Source organism: Coffea arabica, chromosome 2e (genome assembly GCF_036785885.1).
Source record: "Coffea arabica cultivar ET-39 chromosome 2e, Coffea Arabica ET-39 HiFi, whole genome shotgun sequence".
Classification (NCBI taxonomy): domain Eukaryota; kingdom Viridiplantae; phylum Streptophyta; class Magnoliopsida; order Gentianales; family Rubiaceae; genus Coffea; species Coffea arabica.
In genome coordinates, this window is record NC_092313.1 from 44,290,023 (window position 1) to 44,312,743 (window position 22,721).

The window sequence follows — 22,721 nt, forward strand, 5'->3', positions numbered from 1 at the left end:
AACCAACGGGTCATGTTAATCACTCACAATGGCGAGATCGTGTCCGATGATGACGATTGTGAGGAGGTGCCCGAATTGGTCAACAACGAGGATTGCCTGGAAGATGATTCAGCTGCGGATGCTTGCTCGCCTACCCAAGGGGAAGTAGGTTGCTTGGTAGCACGACGAGTGCTAACCGCCCGAGTCAAGTAGGACGAGCAACTACAAAGAGAGAACCTATTTTACACTCGTTGTAAGATCGGTGACAAAGTGTGTAGCCTCATCATCGATGGTGGGAGTTGCACGAATGTGGCAAGCTTGCTCATGATTGAGAGTTTAGGGCTCCCAACTACTCGGCATCCACATCCTTACCGCCTCCAATGGCTAAGTGAGGATGGCGAGGTACGCGTTCCCTTCTCCATTGGTAGTTACACTGATGAAGTCGTATGTGACGTAGTGCCTATGCATGCTACACATGTCATCTTGGGGAGACCCTGGCAATTTGACAAACACGTCACATTCGATGGAAGGGCAAATAAGTACACACTTTTGCACGATGGCAAACGTAAGGTCCTCACACCATTCACACCTGTCCAAGTTTATGAGGACCAATTAAATTTGCAAGGGAATGTGACATAGACCGTCAGAAGCGAAAGCAAAAGACGGCCGACCCTGGCAAGAGCTCCACTTCTACAAGTGAGCAATCAACCAAGGGTCAAGGGAGCACCCCTAGTGTTATGCATGACAAATCACCCACTACACCCACTACACCCACCACTAGGAAGCAAAATATGATCATTAAGGCTAAGGACGTTAGAAAAGCTGTGAATTCTGATCAGCCTGTACTTCTCATGATTTGCAAACATGTGCTCTTAGATATTGCTGAGCTCGATAAGGCATTGCCTTCGAGTATGGTTGCTCTTTTGTAGGAATTTGAGGATGTTTTCCCTGATGAGGTCCCTGATGGCTTACCACCTATTCGAGGGATTGAGCACCAAATCGACCTGATTCCTGGAGCACCACTATCCAACAAACCTGCCTACCGCATGGGCCCTGAGGAGACAAAGGAGCTCCAACGGTAAGTTGATGGCCTATTAGGTAAGGGGTGGGTACAAGAGAGTCTAAGTCCTTGTGCTGTGCCTGTGATACTTGTCCCCAAAAAGGATGGTACTTGGCGCATGTGCACTGACTGTAGGGCCGTCAATGCTATTACTATTAAATATCGTCATCCCATTCCTAGGCTAGATGATATGCTTGATGAACTCGATGGTGCTATAATCTTCACCAAAATTGATTTGAGGAGTGGCTATCATCAAATTAGGATGAAAGAAGGCGATGAATGGAAAACGACCTTCAAAACCAAATATGGTCTCTACGAGTGGCTAGTCATGCCTTTTGGGTTGACTAACGCCCTTAATACCTTTATGCGACTAATGAACCATGTTTTGAGACATTTTATTGGCAAATTTGTCATTGTTTACTTTGATGACATTCTGATATACAGCCGCAGTAAACATGAGCATTTGGAGCATGTGAGACTAGTTCTTGAGACACTTCGACAGGCGCGTCTATACGCTAACCTTAAGAAGTGCACCTTTTGTACTAATGAGCTTGTGTTTTTGGGCTATGTCGTAAGTTCGCAGGGCATCAAAGTGGACGAGTCCAAGATTGAGGCCATCAAGCAATGGCCAACTCCTACATCCGTCCCTGAGGTGCGCAGCTTTCTTGGGTTGGCAGGCTTCTATCGGCGTTTTGTCAAAGACTTTAGCACCATTGCCGCCCCCATTGACCGTCGTGACCAAGAAGAATGACAAATTCCATTGGGGGGAAGCCCAAGAACAAGCATTTCTTACCCTCAAAAGCAAACTCACACACGCACCTGTTTTAGCATTACCCAACTTCAACAAAACTTTGAAATCGAATGTGATGCTTCTGGTGTAGGCATTGGCGCCGACCTTATGCAAGACAAAAGACCTTGTGCCTTCTTTAGCGAGAAACTGGGAGGAGCTGCCTTCAACTATCCCACGTACGACAAGGAGTTCTACGTACTGGCGAGGGCCTTGGAGACCTAGCAACACTATCTTTGTCCTAGGGAGTTCGTGATACACACTGATCACGAATCCTTGAAATTCCTCAAGGCCCAACCAAAGTTAAGCAAGCGCCATGCCAAATGGGTAAGTTTTATCGGCACCTTCTCCTATGTCATTAAGTACAAAACTGGCAAAACAAATGTGGTAGCTGATGCTTTATCTCGTAGACATTCTTTGCTAGCTGTTCTTGATGCCAAGTTGTTAGCGTTTGAGATGATTAAGGAGATATATACCCATGACCATGACTTTGGGGAAATCTATGCATCTTGTATAAAGAGTCCACATGGAAAGTATTTCTTGCACAATGGATTTTTATTTTATGTGGATAAATTGTGTGTCCCCAACTTCTCCATTCGTGATCTTTTGGTTAGAGAGGCCCACAGTGGTGGTCTCATGGGACACTTTGGCATTGTTAATACTCTGGCCATGTTACAAGAGCACTTCTACTGGCCCCACATGCGTAGGGATGTTGAACGCATGGTTGATAGATGCGTCACTTGTCATAAGGCAAAGTCTAAAACAAATCCATATGGCCTGTTGATACGTTCCTCGATCAACACGTTTCGAGACACGTAGCACGTTTGCCCAAGGATCTAGCGAGGACGTCCAACGCTTGGAATTGCGGGATCTAGAACCAAACGGACGACACGATTTGATTCAAGACGGTAGATGACACTCCGATGAAGGTGAATACTCCAGGGGAATAGGTCGGTAGAACAATCTAGGACAGGACGCAAGACTGCTCAAAACCCTTGCCAAAGCAAGTAAAGGGGGTCGAATCTCTCTCTCAAGAAGAATCGAAAATATGCAAAACTTTATTGATAAAACGTCTACCTAAAACCTTACAAAGCAAGCCTATTTATAGGCTAAAGTGACTAAAAAACCCTAAGGAAACAATGGCAAGAGTTCAACCATCTTGGTGTTCAAGATGGGCCGGCCCAATGAGCTATGAAGACAAGTTACTCCAATCTAACAAGTACTAAGGCTAAGGCCCTATAGGGCCGATCCTTTTGAAGGCCCACTTGAGTCTTCGTGGGCTTGGATCATGGTGTAAATGGCTTGATTGTCTCTCTCTAAGCCCTCAATATCTTTGTGAACTCCATGTTGGTCTTGGACGACTCGAACCAGGGCTTAGAGTGAGTCTTTGAAGAGCTTGGCCCGTGCACGTGTGACTGGGCCCAATGGAACTCGGACTGGGTCGTTGCGTGGGCCGAGACTCGTGCACACATCAGTCCCCTCCTCTTGAGAAGGATTTGCCCTCAAATCTGGATCCTCCTTGTCAAGAAATGGACTTAGGTCCGCAACGTTAAAGGTCGCACTAACATTGTATTCCCCAGGTAGCTCCAACTTGTATGCGTTGTCATTGACTTTTTGGAGTACCCGAAATGGTCCATCACCTCTTGGGGATAATTTGCTTTGACGTTGCTTGGGGAATCGCTCTTTCCTCAAGTGTAGCCACACCCAATCTCCAGGCTCAAAAATCATCTTGCGGCGGTGCTTGTTGGCTTGCTGGATGTATTGCTGCGTGCGCTTCTCGATGTTTGCTCGCACAGCTTCATGTAACCTGCGCACAAAATCAGCTTTCCTTTTCCCATCTAAGCTTGTGTGCTCAGAGGAAGGTAAGGGCACCAGATCAATGGGGGTAAGGGGGTTGAAGCCATAAACAATCTCAAAGGGAGAATATTGTGTTGCACTATGCACAGTTCGATTGTAGGCAAATTCAACATGAGGTAAGCACTCCTCCCAAGACTTAAGATTCTTTTTAATCAAAGCCCGAAGTAAAGTGCCAAGTGTGCGATTGACAACTTCAGTTTGTCCATCGCTTTGAGGATGACTAGTGGTGGAGAATAATAACCTAGTGCCAAGTTTGGACCACAAAGTCTTCCAAAAGTAACTCAGGAACTTCACATCCCTGTCACTAACAATAGTCCTAGGCATGCCATGCAGACGGACAATCTCTTTGAAAAATAAAGTAGAAATATGAGATGCATCGTCAGTTTTGTGACAAGGAATAAAATGTGCCATTTTAGAAAATCTATCAACCACCACAAAGATGGAGTTATTACCCCTCGGTGATCTAGGCAAACCTAGCACAAAGTCCATAGACAAGTCAACCCAAGGATGGTGTGGGATAGGTAATGGGGTATACAAGCCATATGGATTTGTCTTAGACTTTGCCTTGTGACAAGTAGCGCATCTACCAACCATGCGTTCAACATCTCTACGCATATGAGGCCAGTAAAAGTGCTATTGCAACATGGCCAGAGTCTTGGTGATGCCAAAGTGGCCCATGAGACCACCACTATGTGCCTCGCGAATCAAAAGATCACGAATGGAAGAATTAGGTACACACAGTTTATCAACATGGAATAGAAATCCATCATGCAAGAAGTATTTTCCATGCGGGTTCTTAACACAAGCAACATAGATATCACCAAAGTCATGATCATTTGTGTAGAGTTCCTTAACCATTTCGAACCCTAGTAACTTGGCATCTAGAAGGGCAAGCAACGAATGTCTACGTGATAATGCATCAGCCACTACATTCGTTTTGCCAGTCTTATACTTAATGACATACGAAAAGGTGTCAATGAAGCTTACCCATTTGGCATGCCGCTTGCTTAGCTTGGGTTGTCCCTTGAGGTACTTCAATGACTCGTGATCAGTGTGTATCACGAACTCCCGAGGTCGAAGATAGTGTTGCCATGTCTCCAAGGCCCTTACTAATGCGTACAACTCCTTGTCGTACGTGGGGTAGTTTAATGCAGCTCCGCCCAGTTTCTCACTAAAGAAGGCACAAGGCCTCTTGTCTTGCATGAGGACCGCTCCAATACCTACACCAGAAGCATCACATTCAATTTCAAAAGTCTTGTGAAAATTTGGTAGTGCTAACACAGGTGCATGTGTGAGTGTGTCCTTGAGGGCGAGAAATGCTTGTTCTTGTGATTCTCCCCAGTGGAATTTGTCATTCTTCTTTGTCACGGCGGTCAACGGGGCGGTAATGGTGCTAAAATCTTTGACAAAGCGCCGGTAAAACCCCGCCAATCCAAGGAAGCTGCGCACGTCAGGGACGGATGTGGGAGTTGGCCATCGCTCGATGGCCTCAATCTTGGATTTGTCCACCTTGATGCCCTGCGAACTTACCACATAGCCTAAAAACACAAGCTCGTTAGTACAAAAGGTGCACTTCTTGAGGTTGGCGTATAGACTTGCCTGGCGAAGTGTCTCAAGAACTAATCTCACATGCTCTAAGTGCTCATGCTCACTACGACTATAGATCAGGATGTCATCAAAGTAAACAATGACAAACTTGCCAATAAAATGCCTCAAAACATGGTTCATTAGTCGCATGAAGGTGCTAGGAGCATTAGTCAAGCCAAAAGGCATGACTAGCCACTCATAGAGACCATGTTTGGTTTTGAAGGCTGTTTTCCACTCATCACCTTCTTTCATCCTAATTTGATGATAGCCACTCCTTAAGTCAATTTTGGTGAAAATAATGGCCCCATCGAGTTCATCAAGCATATCATCAAGTCTAGGAATGGGATGACGATATTTAACAGTGATAGCATTCACAGCCCGACAGTCAGTGCACATGCGCCAAGTACCGTCCTTTTTGGGAACAAGTATCACAGGTACAGCGCAAGGACTTAGACTTTCCTTTACCCAACCCTTACCTAAGAGGCCATCGACTTGCCTTTGCAGCTCCTTGGTCTCCTCAGGGCCCATGCGGTAAGCAGGTTTGTTGGGCAATGGTGCTCCAGGAATGAGGTCGATTTGGTGTTCAATTCCCCGAATGGGTGGTAAGCCATCAGGGACCTCGTCTGGGAAAACATCCTCAAATTCCTGCAAAAGAGCAACTATGCTCGCAGGCAATGCCTTATCGAGCTCAGCAATATCCAAGAGCACATGCTTGCAAATCATGAGAAGTATAGGCTGATTAGAGTTCACCACTTTTCGAACATCTTTAGCCTTAATAATCATGTTGTGCTTCCTAGTGATAGGTGCGGTAGGTGCGTTGTCATTTTACCCCTGGGTGTGCTCCCTTGACCCTTGGTAGCTAGCTCACCCGTAGAAGTGGAGCCTTTACCAGGGTCGACCGCCTTTAGTGTCTTCCTTTGACGGTCCTGTTCACACTCCCTTTGCAATAGTAGTTGGTCCTCATAAACTTGTGCAGGCGTGAGAGGCGTAAGGACTTTACGTTTGCCGTCATGCAAAAGGGTGTACTTATTTGCTCTTCCATCGAATGTGACGTGTTTGTCAAATTGCCAAGGCCTCCCCAGAATGATATGCGTAGCATGCATTGGCACGACGTCGTACAGGATTTCATCAGTGTAAGTACCAATTGAAAAGGGAATGCGTACCTGTTTGAAGACGCGGACCTCGCCATCCTCACTTAGCCATTGGAGGCGGTAAGGATATGGATGCCTGGTAGTGGGGAGTCCTAGACTCTAAACCATGAGCAAACTGGCCACGTTGGTGCAACTCCCACCGTCGATGATGAGACTACACACCTTGTCGCCAACCTTACAGCGGGTGTAGAATAGGTTTTCGCGTTGTAGCTGCTCGTCCTCCTTAACGCGGGCGGTTAGTGATGTGTGCACGGGTCTCGGCCCACGTAACGACCCAGTTCGAGTTCCATTGGGCCCAGTCACATGTGCACGGGCCAAGCTCTTCAAAGAATCACTCCAAGCCCTGGTTCGAGTAGTCCAAGACCAACATGGAGTGCACAAAGATATTGAGGGCTTAGAGAGAGACAATCAAGCCATTTACACCATGATCCAAGCCCACGGAGACCCAAGTGAGCCTGCAAGAGGATCGGCCCTATAGGGCCTTAACCTTAGTACTTGTTAGATTGGATTAATGTGTCTTCATAGCTCATTGGGCCAGCCCATCTTGGACACCAAGATGGCCGAACTCTTTGTCATTATTTCCTTAGGGTTTTTAGTCACTTTAGCCTATAAATAGGCTTGCTTTGTAAGGTTTTAAAGTAGTCGTTTTATCATAAAAATTCAGCATTGTTTTCTCTTACATTCGAGAGTTGCAATTCCTTTACTTGCTTTGGCAAGGGTTTTGAGCAGTCTTGCGTTCTGTCCTAGATTGTTCTACCGACCTATTCCCCTGGAGTATTCACCTTCATCGGAGTGTCGTCTACCGTCTTGAATCATATCGTGTCGGAACGTATCAGTTGGCTTCAGAGCTTTGGTAGAGGTATCTTTCGTTATATCCGTAGTCTTGTCTTAGTTTTCCTTATTTTCCGCTGCCTTGTTTTACAAAAAAAAAAATCTGTTCATTAGCATTGTTGCTTGTTGTGCCGTTTCCTTTCTTTGTGTTGTCAAGAAATTCTGGTCGTTGTTCTTGTTGTTGAGTCCGTGGTCAAATCTGTCCGTTGTTAGTCAAAAAAAAAAAACACAAACAAAATCTGTTTGCATCGCTTGTCCAAAAAAAAAAAAACAAAGAAAAATTCTGTCCGCTAGTTCTTGTTCTTGGTCGCGTCAAATTTCTGGTCGGTCGCATATGTTGTTGCTAGTTCTAATCTGCCCAGATTTTGTACTCGAATTGCAACCATTCTGCCCAGCAAGTGGTCCTAGCCGAAACTGAAAAAAACAAAAACAAAAACAAAAAGGAAAACCGCGGCTAGGGTTTTGTGCGGCTAGGGTTCTTGTGGTTGCCAAATCTGTCCAAGTGTTTAATTGTTTAATCTAAGTTGTTTTAGTTAGTTTTCTAAACTGATTTGTGGATCAAACTTGTTGGAGTTGTGAATCTTGAAGGAAATCTACAAGAGTTTTAGGTTTCTTGAGTTTCTTGAATTTAATCTTGAAGTTCTTGGAAGTTCTTGATAAAATCTTGGAGTTTTGGGGCTGTTGGGTGAAGTAAATTAGGGCCTGACCAAAATCTGGGTTTTGAACCCTTTCGGCCAGGTGTAGTTCTTTTGCCTAGTTAAAAAAAAAACAAAAAACAGAATCGAAAAGAAAAGATAGAAGAGCAATCGGGTGGCACAACAAGAAGCAAGGGGAAGTCGAATTTTATTGCCAAGATCAGTTTTGTTTACATCGTGCTTGTACCCAAACAGAAAATTCGAACAAAAGAAAAAGAAAAGGAAACAAACTCAAAAGTTTTGGCCAACCTCTTCTTGGGGTTCTTGATCTTGAGTCTTGGAAACTTGAACCACCCTTCGAACAACTTGATCACCTTGAGCCTTGAACACTTGCACTTCATTTCTTATAAAAAGTTTCTTGTAAGATCTTGCATCCATACGTGGTCTTCTTGATTGAGGAGTGAATTTCTTGGGAGGTTCTTGAGTAACATCACTCGCATGCCCTTGGGAGTCCATTGGAGCCGAATTTCTGGAGTGACAAGGACCAAACCTGTCTTGTAGGAGAGAGGGCGAATTTCTGGTTCTTGGAGTAGAGAGGGAGCCGAATTGCTTGGGTAAGTGTGCGGCTGTGAGGGGAGGTTTAATAGGAGACAATAGCCGACCTTGGGAGGGGTTCAAGAAGGAAGAAATCTGGAAATTTCAGTGGTCCAATTCTGGTTTGTGTTGTGAGCATAGTGGGCGGCTGCTTAAGAGGGATTATAGGGTTTCTCTTAGCCGACTTTGGGAAGGGAATAAGAGGGAGGAATTCTGGAAATTTTCGGTTGAAGGAGGGAAGAAACCAAGCTGTTTTGAGAAGAATTAGGAAGTTCCTTAAGCAAGGTCTTCAAAGGAAGTTTCCAACTCCAACTTGTTTTCCAACTTAGTTTAGGAGACTAAATAACCTACTTGGATAGCCCTTGGACATCTCCTGTTTTTTCTCCTCCATTTTTGGATATTCTCCTACATTTTAGGAAACTACTCCTACATCTTAGGAATTCTTAGAGTGTCCTTTCTTGGCAATATTTTCCAAATCTGTCTACCGCCCTAAGACTTCCAAAACCGTTCTTCCTTCACCACAATCTCATCCAAACCGTGTCCTTCACTCTTGTTTACTCTTGTGGGAAAAGTTGGTGACAAATTGTGGGACTCGCGCAACATTCCTCAATTACCTAGACCAACAGGTAAAGGTACTTGGTAAGTTTCGTAGAGTGAATTGAGCACTACACACGAGCGTGAGGGATATACTAAGGGAGTGAGGTGAGGATTATATTTGCACTTTCTTTTGCTTGTTACTAACCTTTGCAGGGGCATCAAGCGAGACATGGAGCAACAAGCAAACACCGATCACTTCTTGTTGTTCTCCGCAATGAAGAATGAGCTAAGGCGAATCAGTGAACAACAAATGGAGATGTTACACAATCGTTTTGACGAGTTGTCCAGGAGTCTTACACGAGGCTCTCGTTCTAGATCCCACAATCGGAGTAACCACAGCACCAAAGAGGCAAATGGCGAAGACTACTCCGCTAGTGAGGATGAGGGGCGACCCGAGAGGCCCACAAGGGACACGCCTAAGGACGAACTCAAGGGGCTTAAAATTCAAGTCCCCGCATTCAAGGGCAAAAGTGATCCTGAAGCTTACTTGGAGTGGGAAGGCCGTATCGAGATGGTCTTCGACTGCTACGACTACAGTGAGGAACAAAAGGTTAAGGTTGCCACCGTGGAGTTCACCGACTACGCACTCGTCTGGTGGGACCAAGTAAGGACCAATAGGAGGAGGATGGGAGAGCCCCGTGTCCGGACTTGGCGCGAACTCAAGGCACTGCTGCGCAAGCGATTTGTTCCTAGCTACTACAATCGCGATCTCCATTCTAAGCTTCAAACTCTCACTCAAGGCAACATGAGTATGGAAGACTACTACAAAGAGATCGAGATGGCCATGATGAGGGCCAATATTCAAGAGGACAATGAAGCCACGATGGCTAGGTTTCTTAGAGGTCTCAATCCTGACCTTCAAGAGGCCTTGGAGCTCCAACATTACTTGGACATGCACGACCTTCTAGAACTCGCTATCAAGGCCGAGCGGGGGAAGAAGCTAAGACGAGGAGCACGTCCTTTCCAATCTTCTAACAACACTTCATGGAGGGGCAACCAACCACGAAGGGCGACCCACAAAGTTGGAAGTGCGACGATACCAACCTCTTCTACCCGAATCCAAGGTAACACCTATAACCGCAATTCCTATTCTACCCCTAACAAGGTTTCCGATGCTTCCAGGTCCACCTCTAAGGCATCGCATGAGACTTCTAGGACTAGGAGTAGGGACATCAAGTGCTTCAAATGCCAAGGGTTTGGCCATATTCAATCTCAGTGCCCAAACCAACGGGTCATGCTCATCACTCACCATGGCGAAATCGTGTCTGATGATGACGAATGTGAGGAGATGCCCGAACTGGTCGAAGACGACTGCCTGGAAGGAAGAGGCAGCTGGGGAGGCTTGCTCGCCTACACGAGGAGAAGTAGGTTGCTTGGTGGCACGACGAGTGCTAACCGCCCGCGTTAAGGAGGACGAGCAGCTACAACGAGAAAACCTATTCTACACCCGTTGTAAGGTAGGCGACAAGGTGTGTAGTCTCATCATCGACGGTGGGAGTTGCACAAACGTGGCCAGTTTGCTAATGGTTGAGAGTTTAGGACTCCCCACTACCAGGCATCCAAATCCTTACCGCCTCCAGTGGCTAAGTGAGGATGGCGAGGTACGAGTCTTCAAACAGGTCCGCCTTCCCTTTTCAATTGGTACATACACTGATGACATCCTGTGCGACGTTGTGCCTATGCATGCTACGCATATCATTCTGGGGAGGCCCTGGCAATTTGACAAACACGTCACATTCGATGGAAGAGCAAATAAGTACACACTTTTGCACGATGGCAAACGTAAGGTCCTTACACCTCTTACACCTGCACAAGTTTATGAGGATCAACTACTATTGCAAAGGGAGTGTGAACAGGACCGTCAAAAGAGGAAACTAAGGGCGGACGACCCTGGTCAAGGCCCCACTTCTACAAGTGAGCCATCAACCAAGGGTCAAGGGGGCACACCTAGGGGTATGCATGACAAATCACCTATCACACCTACCACTAGGAAGCACAACATGATTATTAAGGCTAAGGATGTTAGAAAAGTGGTGAACTCTAATCAGCCTATACTTCTCATGATTTGCAAGCATGTGCTCTTGGATGTTGCTGAGCTCGACAAGGCGTTGCCTGCGAGCATAGTTGCTCTTTTGCAGGAATTTGAGGATGTTTTCCCTGACGAGGTCCCTGATGGCTTACCACCCATTCGGGGAATTGAACACCAGATCGACCTCATTCCTGGAGCACCATTGCCCAACAAACCTGCTTACCGCATGGGCCCTGAGGAGACCAAGGAGCTTCAAAGGCAAGTTGATGGCCTCTTAGGTAAGGGTTGGGTAAAGGAAAGTTTAAGTCCTTGCGCTGTGCCTGTGATACTTGTTCCCAAAAAGGACGGTACTTGGCGTATGTGCACTGACTGTCGGGCTGTGAACGCTATCACTGTCAAATATCGTCATCCCATTCCTAGACTTGATGATATGCTTGATGAACTCGATGGTGCCATAATTTTCACCAAAATTGACTTGAGGAGTGGCTATCATCAAATTCGGATGAAGGAGGGCGACGAGTGGAAAACAGCCTTCAAGACTAAACATGGTCTCTATGAGTGGCTAGTGATGCCTTTTGGCTTAACTAATGCCCCTAGCACCTTCATGCGACTAATGAACCATGTGCTGAGACATTTTATTGGCAAGTTTGTCATTGTTTACTTTGATGACATCTTGATATATAGCCGTAGTGAGCATGAGCACTTAGAGCATGTGAGATTAGTTCTTGAGACACTTCGACAGGCGCGTCTGTACGCCAACCTCAAGAAGTGCACCTTTTGTACTAACGAGCTTGTGTTTTTAGGCTATGTGGTAAGTTCGCAGGGCATCAAGGTGGACAAATCCAAGATTGAGGCCATCGAGCAATGGCCAACTCCCACATCCGTCTCTGACATGCGCAGCTTTCTTGGATTGGCGGGCTTTTACCGGCGCTTTGTCAAAAATTTTAGCACCATTGCCGCCCCATTGACCGCCGTTACAAAGAAGGATGACAAGTTCCACTGGGGCGAATCACAAGAACGCGCATTTCACGCCCTCAAGGACACACTCACACATGCACCTGTGTTAGCATTACCAAATTTTCACACGACTTTTGAAATTGAATGTGATGCTTCTGGTGTAGGTATTGGAGCAGTCCTCATGCAAGACAAGAGACCTTGTGCCTTCTTTAGTGAGAAACTGGGAGGAGCTGCATTAAACTGCCCCACATACGACAAGGAGTTGTACGCTTTAGTGAGGGCCTTGGAGACTTGGCAACACTATCTTCGCCCTAGAGAGTTCGTGATCCACACTGATCACGAGTCATTGAAGTATCTCAAGGGACAACCCAAGTTAAGCAAGCGACATGCCAAATGGGTAAGCTTCATTGACACCTTTTCATATGTCATTAAGTATAAGACTGGCAAAACGAATGTAGTGGCTGATGCATTATCACGTAGACATTCGTTGCTTGCTCTTCTGGATGCCAAGTTACTAGGGTTCAAAATGGTTAAGGAACTCTACACAAATGATCATGACTTTGGTGATACCTATGTTGCTTGTGTTAAGGCCCCTCATGGAAAATACTTCTTGCATGATGGATTTCTATTCCATGTAGATAAACTATGTGTACCTAACTCTTCCATTCGTGATCTTTTGATTCGAGAGGCACATAGTGGTGGTCTCATGGGCCACTTTGGCATCACCAAGACTCTGGCCATGTTGCAAGAGCACTTTTACTGGCCTCATATGCGTAGAGATGTTGAACGCATGGTTGGTAGATGCGTTACTTGTCACAAGGCAAAGTCTAAGACACATCCATATGGCTTGTATACCCCATTACCTATCCCGCACCATCCTTGGGTTGACTTGTCTATGGACTTTGTGCTAGGTTTGCCTAGATCACCAAGGGGTAATGACTCCATATTTGTGGTAGTTGATAGATTTTCTAAAATGGCACATTTTATTCCTTGTCACAAAACTGACAATGCATCTCATATTGCTACTTTATTCTTCAGAGAGATTGTCCGTCTGCATGGTATGCCTCGGACTATTGTTAGTGACAGAGATGTGAAGTTCCTGAGTTACTTTTGGAAGACTTTGTGGTCCAAACTTGGCACTAGGTTATTATTCTCCACCACCAGTCATCCTCAAAGCGATGGACAAACTGAAGTTGTCAATCGCACACTTGGCACTTTACTTCGGGCTTTGATTAAAAAGAACCTTAAGTCTTGGGAGGAGTGCTTACCTCATGTTGAATTTGCCTACAATCGAACCGCGCATAGTGCAACACAATATTCCCCCTTTGAGATTGTTTATGGCTTCAACCCCCTTACCCCCCTTGATCTGGTGCCTTTACCTTTCTCTGAGCACATAAGCTTAGATGGGAACAAGAAAGCTGATTTTGTGCGCAGGTTACATGAAGCTGTGCGAGCAAACATCGAGAAGCGCACGCAGCAATACATCCAGCAAGCCAACAAGCACCGCCGCAAGATGATTTTTGAGCCTGTAGATTGGGTGTGGCTACACTTGAGGAAAGAGCGATTCCCCAAGCAACGTCAAAGCAAATTATCCCCCAGAGGTGATGGACCATTCCGGGTACTCCAACAAGTCAATGACAACGCATACAAGTTGGAGCTACCTGGGGAATACAATGTTAGTGCGACCTTTAACGTCGCGGACCTAAGTCCATTTCTTGACGAGGAGGATCCAGATTTGAGGGCAAATCCTTCTCAAGAGGAGGGGACTGATGTGTGCACGGGTCTCGGCCCACGTAACGACCCAGTTCGAGTTCCATTGGGCCCAGTCACACGTGCACGGGCCAAGCTCTTCAAAGAATCACTCCAAACCCTGGTTCGAGTAGTCCAAGACCAACATGGAGTGCACAAAGATATTGAGGGCTTAGAGAGAGACAATCAAGCCATTTACACCATGATCCAAGCCCACGGAGACCCAAGTGAGCCTGCAAGAGGATTGGCCCTATAGGGCCTTAACCTTAGTACTTGTTAGATTGGATTAATGTGTCTTCATAGCTCATTGGGCCAGCCCATCTTGGACACCAAGATGGCCGAACTCTTTGTCATTATTTCCTTAGGGTTTTTAGTCACTTTAGCCTATAAATAGGCTTGCATTGTAAGGTTTTAAAGTAGTCGTTTTATCATAAAAATTCAGCATTGTTTTCTCTTACATTCGAGAGTTGCAATTCCTTTACTTGCTTTGGCAAGGGTTTTGATCAGTCTTGCGTTCTGTCCTAGATTGTTCTACCGACCTATTCCCCTGGAGTATTCACCTTCATCGGAGTGTCGTCTACCGTCTTGAATCATATCGTGTCGTCCGTTTGGTTCTAGACCCCGCAATTCCAAGCGTTGGACATCCTCGCTAGATCCTTGGGCAAACGTGCTACGTGTCTCGAAATGTGTTGATCGAGAACGTATCAGTTAGCTCTCGCCGTGCTACCAAACATCCTACTTCTCCTCGTGTAGGTGAGCAAGCTTCCCCGGCTGTCTCTTCTCCCAGGCAGTCGTCTTCGACCAGTTCGGGCATCCCCTCACATTCGTCATCATCAGACACGATGTCGCCGTTGTGAGTGATGAGCATGACCCGTTGGTTTGGGCACTGAGATTGAATATGGCCAAACCCTTGACACTTGAAGCACTTGATGTCCCTACTCCTAGCCGTAGGAGTCTCATGCGGTGCCTTTGAAGTGGACCTGGATGCATCGGAAGTCTTGTTAGGGGTAGAATAGGAATTGCGGTTAGAGGTGTTACCTGGGATTCGGTTAGAAGAGGTTGGTGTCGCCGCACTTCCAACTTCGTGGGTTGCCCTTCGTGGTTGGGTGCCCCTCCATGAAGTGGTGTTAGAAGATTGGAAAGGACGTGCTCCTCGTCTTAGTTTCTTCCCCCGCTCGGCCTTGATAGCGAGTTCTAGAAGGTCGTGCATGTCTAAGTAATGTTGGAGCTCCAAGGTTTCTTGAAGGTCAGGATTGAGACCTCTAAGAAACCTAGCCATCGTGGCTTCATTGTCCTCTTGAATGTTGGCCCTCATCATGGCCATCTCGATCTCTTTGTAGTAGTCTTCCACACTCATGTTGCCTTGAGTGAGAGTTTGAAGTTTAGAGTGGAGATCGCGATTGTAGTAGCTAGGAACAAATCGCTTGCGCATTAGTGCCTTGAGTTCTCGCCAAGTCCGGACACGTGGTTCGCCCATCCTCCTCCTATGTGTCCTTACTTGGTCCCACCAGACTAGTGCGTAGTCGGTGAACTCCACGGTGGCAACTTTAACCTTTTGTTCCTCGCTGTAGTCGTAGCAGTCAAAGACCATCTCGATACGGCCTTCCCACTCCAGGTAAGCTTCAGGGTCACTTTTGCCTTTGAATGCGGGGACTTGAATTTTAAGCCCCTTGAGTTCGTTCTTTGGCGTGTCCCGTCGTGGCTTCCCGGGTTGCTCGTCGTCTTCACTGGCGGAGTAGTCGTCACTGGGTGTTCCTTTGAGGCCACGGCTACTCCGGTTGCGTGATCCAGAACGAGAGCGTGAACCGAGACTCTTGGCGAGTTCGTCGAACCGTGTGTGCAACTCCTCCATTTGTTGCTCACTAATGCGTTTGAGCTCATGCCTCATGGCGGTGAACAACAGAGAATAGTCTTTGGAAGGCGGTTGTTGATCTTGCTCCATGTCTCTCTTGATGCCCCCTGCAAAGGTTAGTAACAAGCAAAGAAAGTGCAAATATAATTCCTCACTTCACTCCCTGCGTGTATCGCTCGTGCTCGTGTATAGTGCTCAAGTCACTCTATAAAAACTTACCAAATACCTTACCTGTTGGTTTAGGTAGTTGAGTAATGTTGCTCGAGTCCAACAATCGTCTCCAACTTTTCCCACAAGAGTAAACAAGAGTGAAGGATGCAAGTGGATGAAATTTTTGGTGAAGGAAAGGACGGTTTTGGAAGGCTTAAAGGTGGTGGACAGATTTTGAAATTATTGCCAAGAAAGGAAACTCTAAGAATTCCTAAGATGTAGGAGTAGTTTCCTAAAGGGGATGAGAGAATGTAGGAGGATATCCTAAAATGGAGGAGAAAAAGTAGGAAGGTGTCCAAGTGTTATCCAAGTGTTGTACTTAGTCTCCTAAACTAAGTTGGAAAACAAGTTGGAGTTGGAAGCTTCCTTTGAAGACCTTGCTTAAGCAACTTCCTAATTCTTCTCAAAACAGCTTGGTTTCTTCCCTCCTTCAACCGAAAATTTCCAGAATTCCTCCCTCTTATTCCCTTCCCAAAGTCGGCTACAAGAACCCCTATAAACCCTCTTAAGCAGCCGCCCACTATGTGCACAACACAAACCAGAATTGGACCACTGAAATTTCCAGATTTCTTCCTTCTTGAACCCCTCCCAAAGTCGGCTATTGCTTCCTATAAAACCTCCCCTCACAGCCGCACACTTACCCAAGCAATTCGGCTCCCTCTCTACTCCAAGAACAAGAAATTCGGCCCTCTCTCCTACAAGACAGGTTTGGTTCTTGTTACTCCAGAAATTCGGCTCCAATGGACTCCCAAGGGCATGCGAGTGATGTTACTCAAGAACCTCTCAAGAAATTCACTCCTCAACCAAGAAAGCCACGTATGGATGCAAGATCTTACAAGAAACTTTTTATACGAAAAGAAGTGCAAGTGTTCAAGGCTCAAGGTGATCAAGTTGTTCGAAGGGTGGTTCAAGTTTCCAAGACTCAAGATCAAGAACCTCAAGAAGAGGTTGGCCAAAACTTTTGAGTTTGTTTCTTTGTCTTTTTCTTTTGTTCGAATTTTCTGTTTGGGTACAAGCACGATGTAAGCAAAACTGATCTTGGCAATAAAATTCGACTTCCCCTTGCTTCTTGTTGTGCCACCCGATTGCTCTTCTTTCTTTTCAATTTGGTTCTTTTTTTTTTTTTTAACTTGGCAATAGAACTACACCTGGCCGAAAGGGTTAAAAAAAAAAACCAGATTCTGGTCAAGCCCTAATTTACTTCACCCAACAGCCCCAAAACTCCAAGATTTTATCAAGAACTTCCAAGAACTTCAAGATTAAGTTCAAGACACTCAAGAACCCTAAAACTCTTGTAGATTTCCTTCAAGATTCACAACTCCAACAAGTTTGATCCACAAGTCAGTTTAGAAAACTAATTAAAACAACTTGGATGACCCTAACAAAGCTTGGACAGATTTGACAACAAAGACAAACCCTTAACGCAAAATTGGGAAACACTAGCCGCCTTCTTTTTTTTTTTTTTTTTTTTTTTTTTTTTTGCAGATTCGGCTATGACCCAAAGCTGGGCAGAATGGATGCAACACGAGTACAAAATCTGGGCAGATTAGAACTAGCAACAACAACACACAACTAACCAGAAATTGACGCGACCAAAAGACAAAACTACGGACAGAAATCTTTTCTTTTTTTTTGACAAGCGAAGCAAACAGAATTTGTGACTAACAAAGGCGTACTAAACAGCGGACAGATTCGCAACACAAGAAACACACGAACAGAATATATATTTTTTTTTCTTTTTAGTAAAACAAGGCAGCGGAAAGTACTAAGAATTCTACGACACAACTACGAAAAATATGGATATAACGAAAGATACCTCTACCAAAGCTCTGAAGCCAACTGATACGTTCCTCGATCAACACGTTTCGAGACACGTAGCACGTTTGCCCAAGGATCTAGCGAGGATGTCCAACGCTTGGAATTGCGGGATGTAGAACCAAACGGACGACACGATTTGATTCAAGACGGTAGACGACACTCCGATGAAGGTGAATACTCCAGGGGAATAGGTCGGTAGAACAATCTAGGACAGGACGCAAGACTGCTCAAAACCCTTGCCAAAGCAAGTAAAGGGGGTCGAATCTCTCTCTCAAGAAGAATCGAAAATATGCAAAACTTTATTGATAAAACGTCTACCTAAAACCTTACAAAGCAAGCCTATTTATAGGCTAAAGTGACTAAAAAACCCTAAGGAAACAATGGCAAGAGTTCGGCCATCTTGGTGTTCAAGATGGGCCGGCCCAATGAGCTATGAAGACAAGTTACTCCAATCTAACAAGTACTAAGGCTAAGACCCTATAGGGCCGATCCTTTTGAAGGCCCACTTGAGTCTTCGTGGGCTTGGATCATGGTGTAAATGGCTTGATTGTCTCTCTCTAAGCCCTCAATATCTTTGTGAACTCCATGTTGGTCTTGGACGACTCGAACCAGGGCTTGGAGTGAGTCTTTGAAGAGCTTGGCCCGTGCACGTGTGACTGGGCCCAATGGAACTCGGACTGGGTCGTTGCGTGGGCCGAGACTCGTGCACACATCACCTGTATACCCCATTGCCTATTCCTCACTTTCATTGGGTAGACTTGCCTATGGACTTTGTCTTAGGCCTACCTAGGTCACCAAAGGGTAATGATTCAATCTTTGTCGTGGTTGATAGATTCTCTAAGATGGCACATTTTATCCCCTGTCACAAAACTGACGATGCATCTCATATTGCTAATTTGTTCTTCAAAGAAATTGTCCGTCTGCATGGCATGCCTAAAACCATTGTTAGTGATAGAGATGTAAAGTTCTTGAGTTATTTCTCTGGAAGACTTTGTGGACTAAGCTGGGCACTAGATTGTTATTCTCCACCACCAATCATCCACAAAGCGATGGACAAACTGAAGTTGTCAATTGCACACTTGATACTCTACTTCGGGCTTTGATTAAAAAGAATCTTAAAACTTGGGAATAGTGTTTGCCTCATGTTGAATTTGCCTATAATCGAACTGTTCATAGCGTAACACACTACTCACCTTTTGAGGTTGTTTATGGCTTTAACCCCCTGACCCCCCTGGATTTGGTACCCTTACCTTCCTCTGAGCACACAAGCTTAGATGGGAAAAAGAAAGCTGATTTTGTGCGCAGGTTACATAAAGCCGTTAGGGCAAACATTGAGAGGCGTACTCAGCAATACATCCAGCAAGCCAATAAGCACCGTCGTAAGATGATTTTTGAGCCTGGGGACTGGGTTTGGCTTCACTTGAGAAAGGAGAGATTTCCCAAGCAGCGACAAAGCAAGTTATCCCCAAGAGGAGATGGACCCTTTTGAGTGCTCCAACGAGTTAATGACAACGCTTACAAACTGGAGCTACCTGGGGAGTATAATGTTAGCGCGACCTTCAATGTCGCGAATTTGAGCCCGTTTCTTGACGAGGAGGACCCAGATTTGAGGGCAAATCCTTCTCAAGAGGAGGGGACTGATGTGTGCATGGACCTCAGCCCATGTAATGACCCAGTCTGGGTTCCATTGGGCCCAGTCACATGTGCACGGGCCAAACTCTTCAAAGAATCCCTCCAAGCCCTTGTTCGCATTGTCCAAGACCAACATGGAGTCCATAGAGATATTGAAGGTTTGGAAGGAGACAACCAAATCATCTACACCATGATCCAAGCCCATGAAGAGTCAATTAGGCCTCCAAGAGAGTTGGCCGAGTAGGGCTTTAAGCCTTAGTATTTACTTAGAGTTAGTTTAGTCGCTTTAGTAGAGCATGGCCCCGGCCCATCTTGACACCAAAATGGCCGACTGCTTCCCTTAGGGTTTCTAGGGTTTTTAGTAACCTTTAGCCTATAAAAGGCTAGCTTTGTAAGGTTTTAAACGACAAGCTTTATGAATAAAGTTTAGCTTATTTCGATTCTTCTTCTCGAGAAAGAATTCGAGCCTTTCACTTGTTTTGGCAAGGGTTTTGAGCAATCTTGCGTCTTGTCCTTGATTGTTCTACCGACCTATTCCCCTGGAGTATTCACCTTCATCGGAGTTGTCGTTCTACCGCCTTTAATCAAATCGTGTCGTCCGTTTGATTCTAGGTTCCGCAATCTAAGCGTTGGACAACCTCGCTAGATCCTTGGGCAAACGTGCTACGTGTCTCGAAACAAGTTGATCGAGGAACGTATCATGGACAGCCCCAAAAACACCCCAAACATGTTGGACAATCTGTTAAAGATTTTCCAGAAGAAATTTTGACAAAAATCCAGGTGCAACAATTTCTTGGAGTTATTAACTATGTCCGGGAATTTATTCCCAAGACAACAAAGCATATTAGTCCTTTGACTAAAATGCTGAAAAAGACTCCACCTCCATGGGGATCTTCTCAGACCCAAGCAATTCAAAAGCTCAAACAAGAACTAGTAAATCTTCCTACCCTACATATCCCAGCTGAGGGAAAGAAGATATTACAAACTGATGCCAGTGACAAATATTGGGGAGCTGTACTTCTTGAAGAAGATAAACAAGGCACCAGACATTGTTGTGGATTTGCAAGTCAAAAGTTCAAAGTTTCTGAACAACATTACCATTCCACTTTCAAGGAGATTCTTGCAGTAACAAATGGAATTAAAAAATTCTCTTTCTTTCTTATATCTCATCATTTTTTGGTAGAAATGGATATAGGATCATTTCCTAAAATGCTGCATTTTAAACAAAAAACCATTCCTCACCCACAACTCCTTAGATGGTCAGCATGGTTCTCACAGTATTCCTTTGATGTTAAACACATTAAGGGAAAGAAAAATATTGTTGCTGATTTCTTTTCCAGAAAAGAACTCATATCTCAACAAGACTCATCCTGTTTAATGTTTACGACAGTTCAACCAGTACCTCCTGATATTCATGAGATACCATACCCATGGGAAAAGGAAGACATTGAAAGAATCCAAAACAATTATGAACTAAAACTTTTTAGTTCATATGGTGGATCAATGTTAAGTCCTTTTGGAACAAATCCTCAGTATCCTTACTGTCAAATCTTCATAGCCAATCCAGAACTGTTTCTCCTGTAGGTAAAATTATAGGAGCGGCATTTTGGATTTTTTGGGTGTGTTTAGAACCATTTTTAACAAATGACTCTAAAGGAGGAAAATCTGTTTCTTGAAACATGAAACATTCAGAAATGGCTTGAACTTGTGTTTCAACCTTTTGATAAAGACATGGAATTGGTGAAATAGATTTGGGTTTCCATTCTTGGGTCAACTTTTTTATTTGCTCCTTGCTTCCTTTTCTAAAATATCAAGAAATTTTTGGTAATAAGAATGAAGGGATTTGTTTTCTTTTTTTGGTTGCTGATAAACCCAAGAGGATGGAATTTTATAGCCATCAAAGCTACTATGGGTTGACTGGAAATTGTCAGTATCTGGCTTTCTAGGTGGAAAATCTGGCTTACATGGTCGAGGTTCAAAAGGTTCAGGGTCTACTGGTTTAGATTTTTTAGACTTATTCTTTTTAGAATAAAGGTCTAAAACATCACATTCCAGTTGTTCTGCTAACCAGCAATCATCACACTTGGTGCATGTATCAAAATAGATATGTCCAGAAATAGGATCTTGGAAGTAATAGACTGCATCTCCATTTGTATCAAAATACTGAATTATATCCTGAAGGACACAGGATTTTCTGCAGTTTTCTTCAATATGGATCTATTGTTAACCTGTCTACAGGACAAATTAACCAAGCAGTTCTCCTATCTCTTGATGATCTATGCACAAGAGGAAGGTTATTCGTGAATATCTTAAAGGAGATGTTTGTCAGTATCTTTTTTTTTTTTTTGTAATACAACCAGAGGTCTTTTTCTTTCTTTTGAATTCGGACCTTGAAAACAAGAACACAAGGATTTCGTTCGACACAAGACCAACCCCCAATGCAAGAACAAGACAAGATCAGCCCCCCAACGCAAGGACAAAACTAGGGTTTGGTCAAGTTCAAGATATGGTCAGTCTTGGTTTCAAGATTTTCAAGAATCAACCCACCCTTTCAAGATATATATCAAGAATTCCAAGAAACAAGGTAAGGTTGTCAAGAACTTCAAGAACTATTGTAAACAGCCTTTTTTTTGTGCAAAACAAGACAATATTTTCTAGCCCTCTTGTTCAAACACTTTCGGTTTCAAGAAGCAAGCGAACGACCAGAATCGCTTCTTGTGTGTGTGTGTGTGTGTATTTTTTTTTGACTCTAACGACTTTCAAGACTCAAACACATGGACTATGACACAATGAATCAACAAGAATAACAGCAACAACACAAGGACTAATGCGGACAACAATAACAATTTGCGGACAGCCAAGGGAAACGAAAAAGAAACTAGCGACTGAAATTTTGTTTTTTTTTGACACACGAAACAGATTTGGAACAAACGTTTATGACTAGAAACAACACAAAAAGGAAAGATATAACCTGGTGGTTGTCGACTAGCTCTGATTACCAACTGATGTGATCTACAATTGACACGATCTAGACAACCAATCACCAATGGTTTGAGTAGCGGAAATTTGACTCAATCTAATCCCCGAAGTAGCAAACAATGTTGATATTATCTCAACCCACTATTTAACGAACTAGTGAGCCAAACTATAGGTAGAGGAACGCCACAACCAAGGAGTTACTTGATTGATAAGTTCACTTGAATAACTTGAGAAAGATTCTCAAATATTCAAAGAAGCTCTCTTGGAAAGAGAAAGTGAAAAACTCATGATTTTTAGTAATGCAAAAACTAATCGTAAAGGTCTCTTGCCTTGGCTATATATAGCCTTACAATTGACAACCTAAAGTAACTTGGAAAAACCCTAATTCGACTAGGCTAAGGCCTTTTGGGCCGAAAT

The 22,721-nt window shown here is 44.6% G+C and overlaps 1 protein-coding gene and 1 pseudogene across 1 annotated transcript; one reads left to right on the forward strand and one right to left on the reverse strand.

Moving 5' to 3' along the window:
• Positions 1-2,092: 2,092 nt before the first annotated feature.
• LOC140036305 (uncharacterized) lies at positions 2,093-8,403 on the reverse strand (annotated as a pseudogene).
• Positions 8,404-9,703: 1,300 nt separating this feature from the next.
• On the forward strand, positions 9,704-19,569 carry LOC140036306 (uncharacterized). The gene is made up of 7 exons (XM_072077664.1): positions 9,704-10,409; positions 10,447-10,934; positions 11,061-11,369; positions 11,451-13,018; positions 13,379-13,739; positions 15,717-15,780; positions 19,391-19,569. The coding sequence occupies exons 1-7, from the start codon at positions 9,704-9,706 to the stop codon at positions 19,567-19,569; spliced, it is 3,675 nt and encodes a 1,224-aa protein (XP_071933765.1).
• The last annotated feature ends 3,152 nt before the right edge of the window (positions 19,570-22,721 follow it).

Coding starts and splice junctions, on each gene's coding strand:
- LOC140036306 (XM_072077664.1), top strand. CDS start 9,704: ATGGGAGAGCCCCGTGTCCGGACTTGGCGCGAACTCAAGGCACTGCTG. Junction 13,019..13,378: donor AATGACTCCATATTTGTGGT/AGTTGATAGATT, acceptor TAGTGCAACACA/ATATTCCCCCTTTGAGATTG. Junction 13,740..15,716: donor AGCTACCTGGGGAATACAAT/GTTAGTGCGACC, acceptor GGTGAACAACAG/AGAATAGTCTTTGGAAGGCG.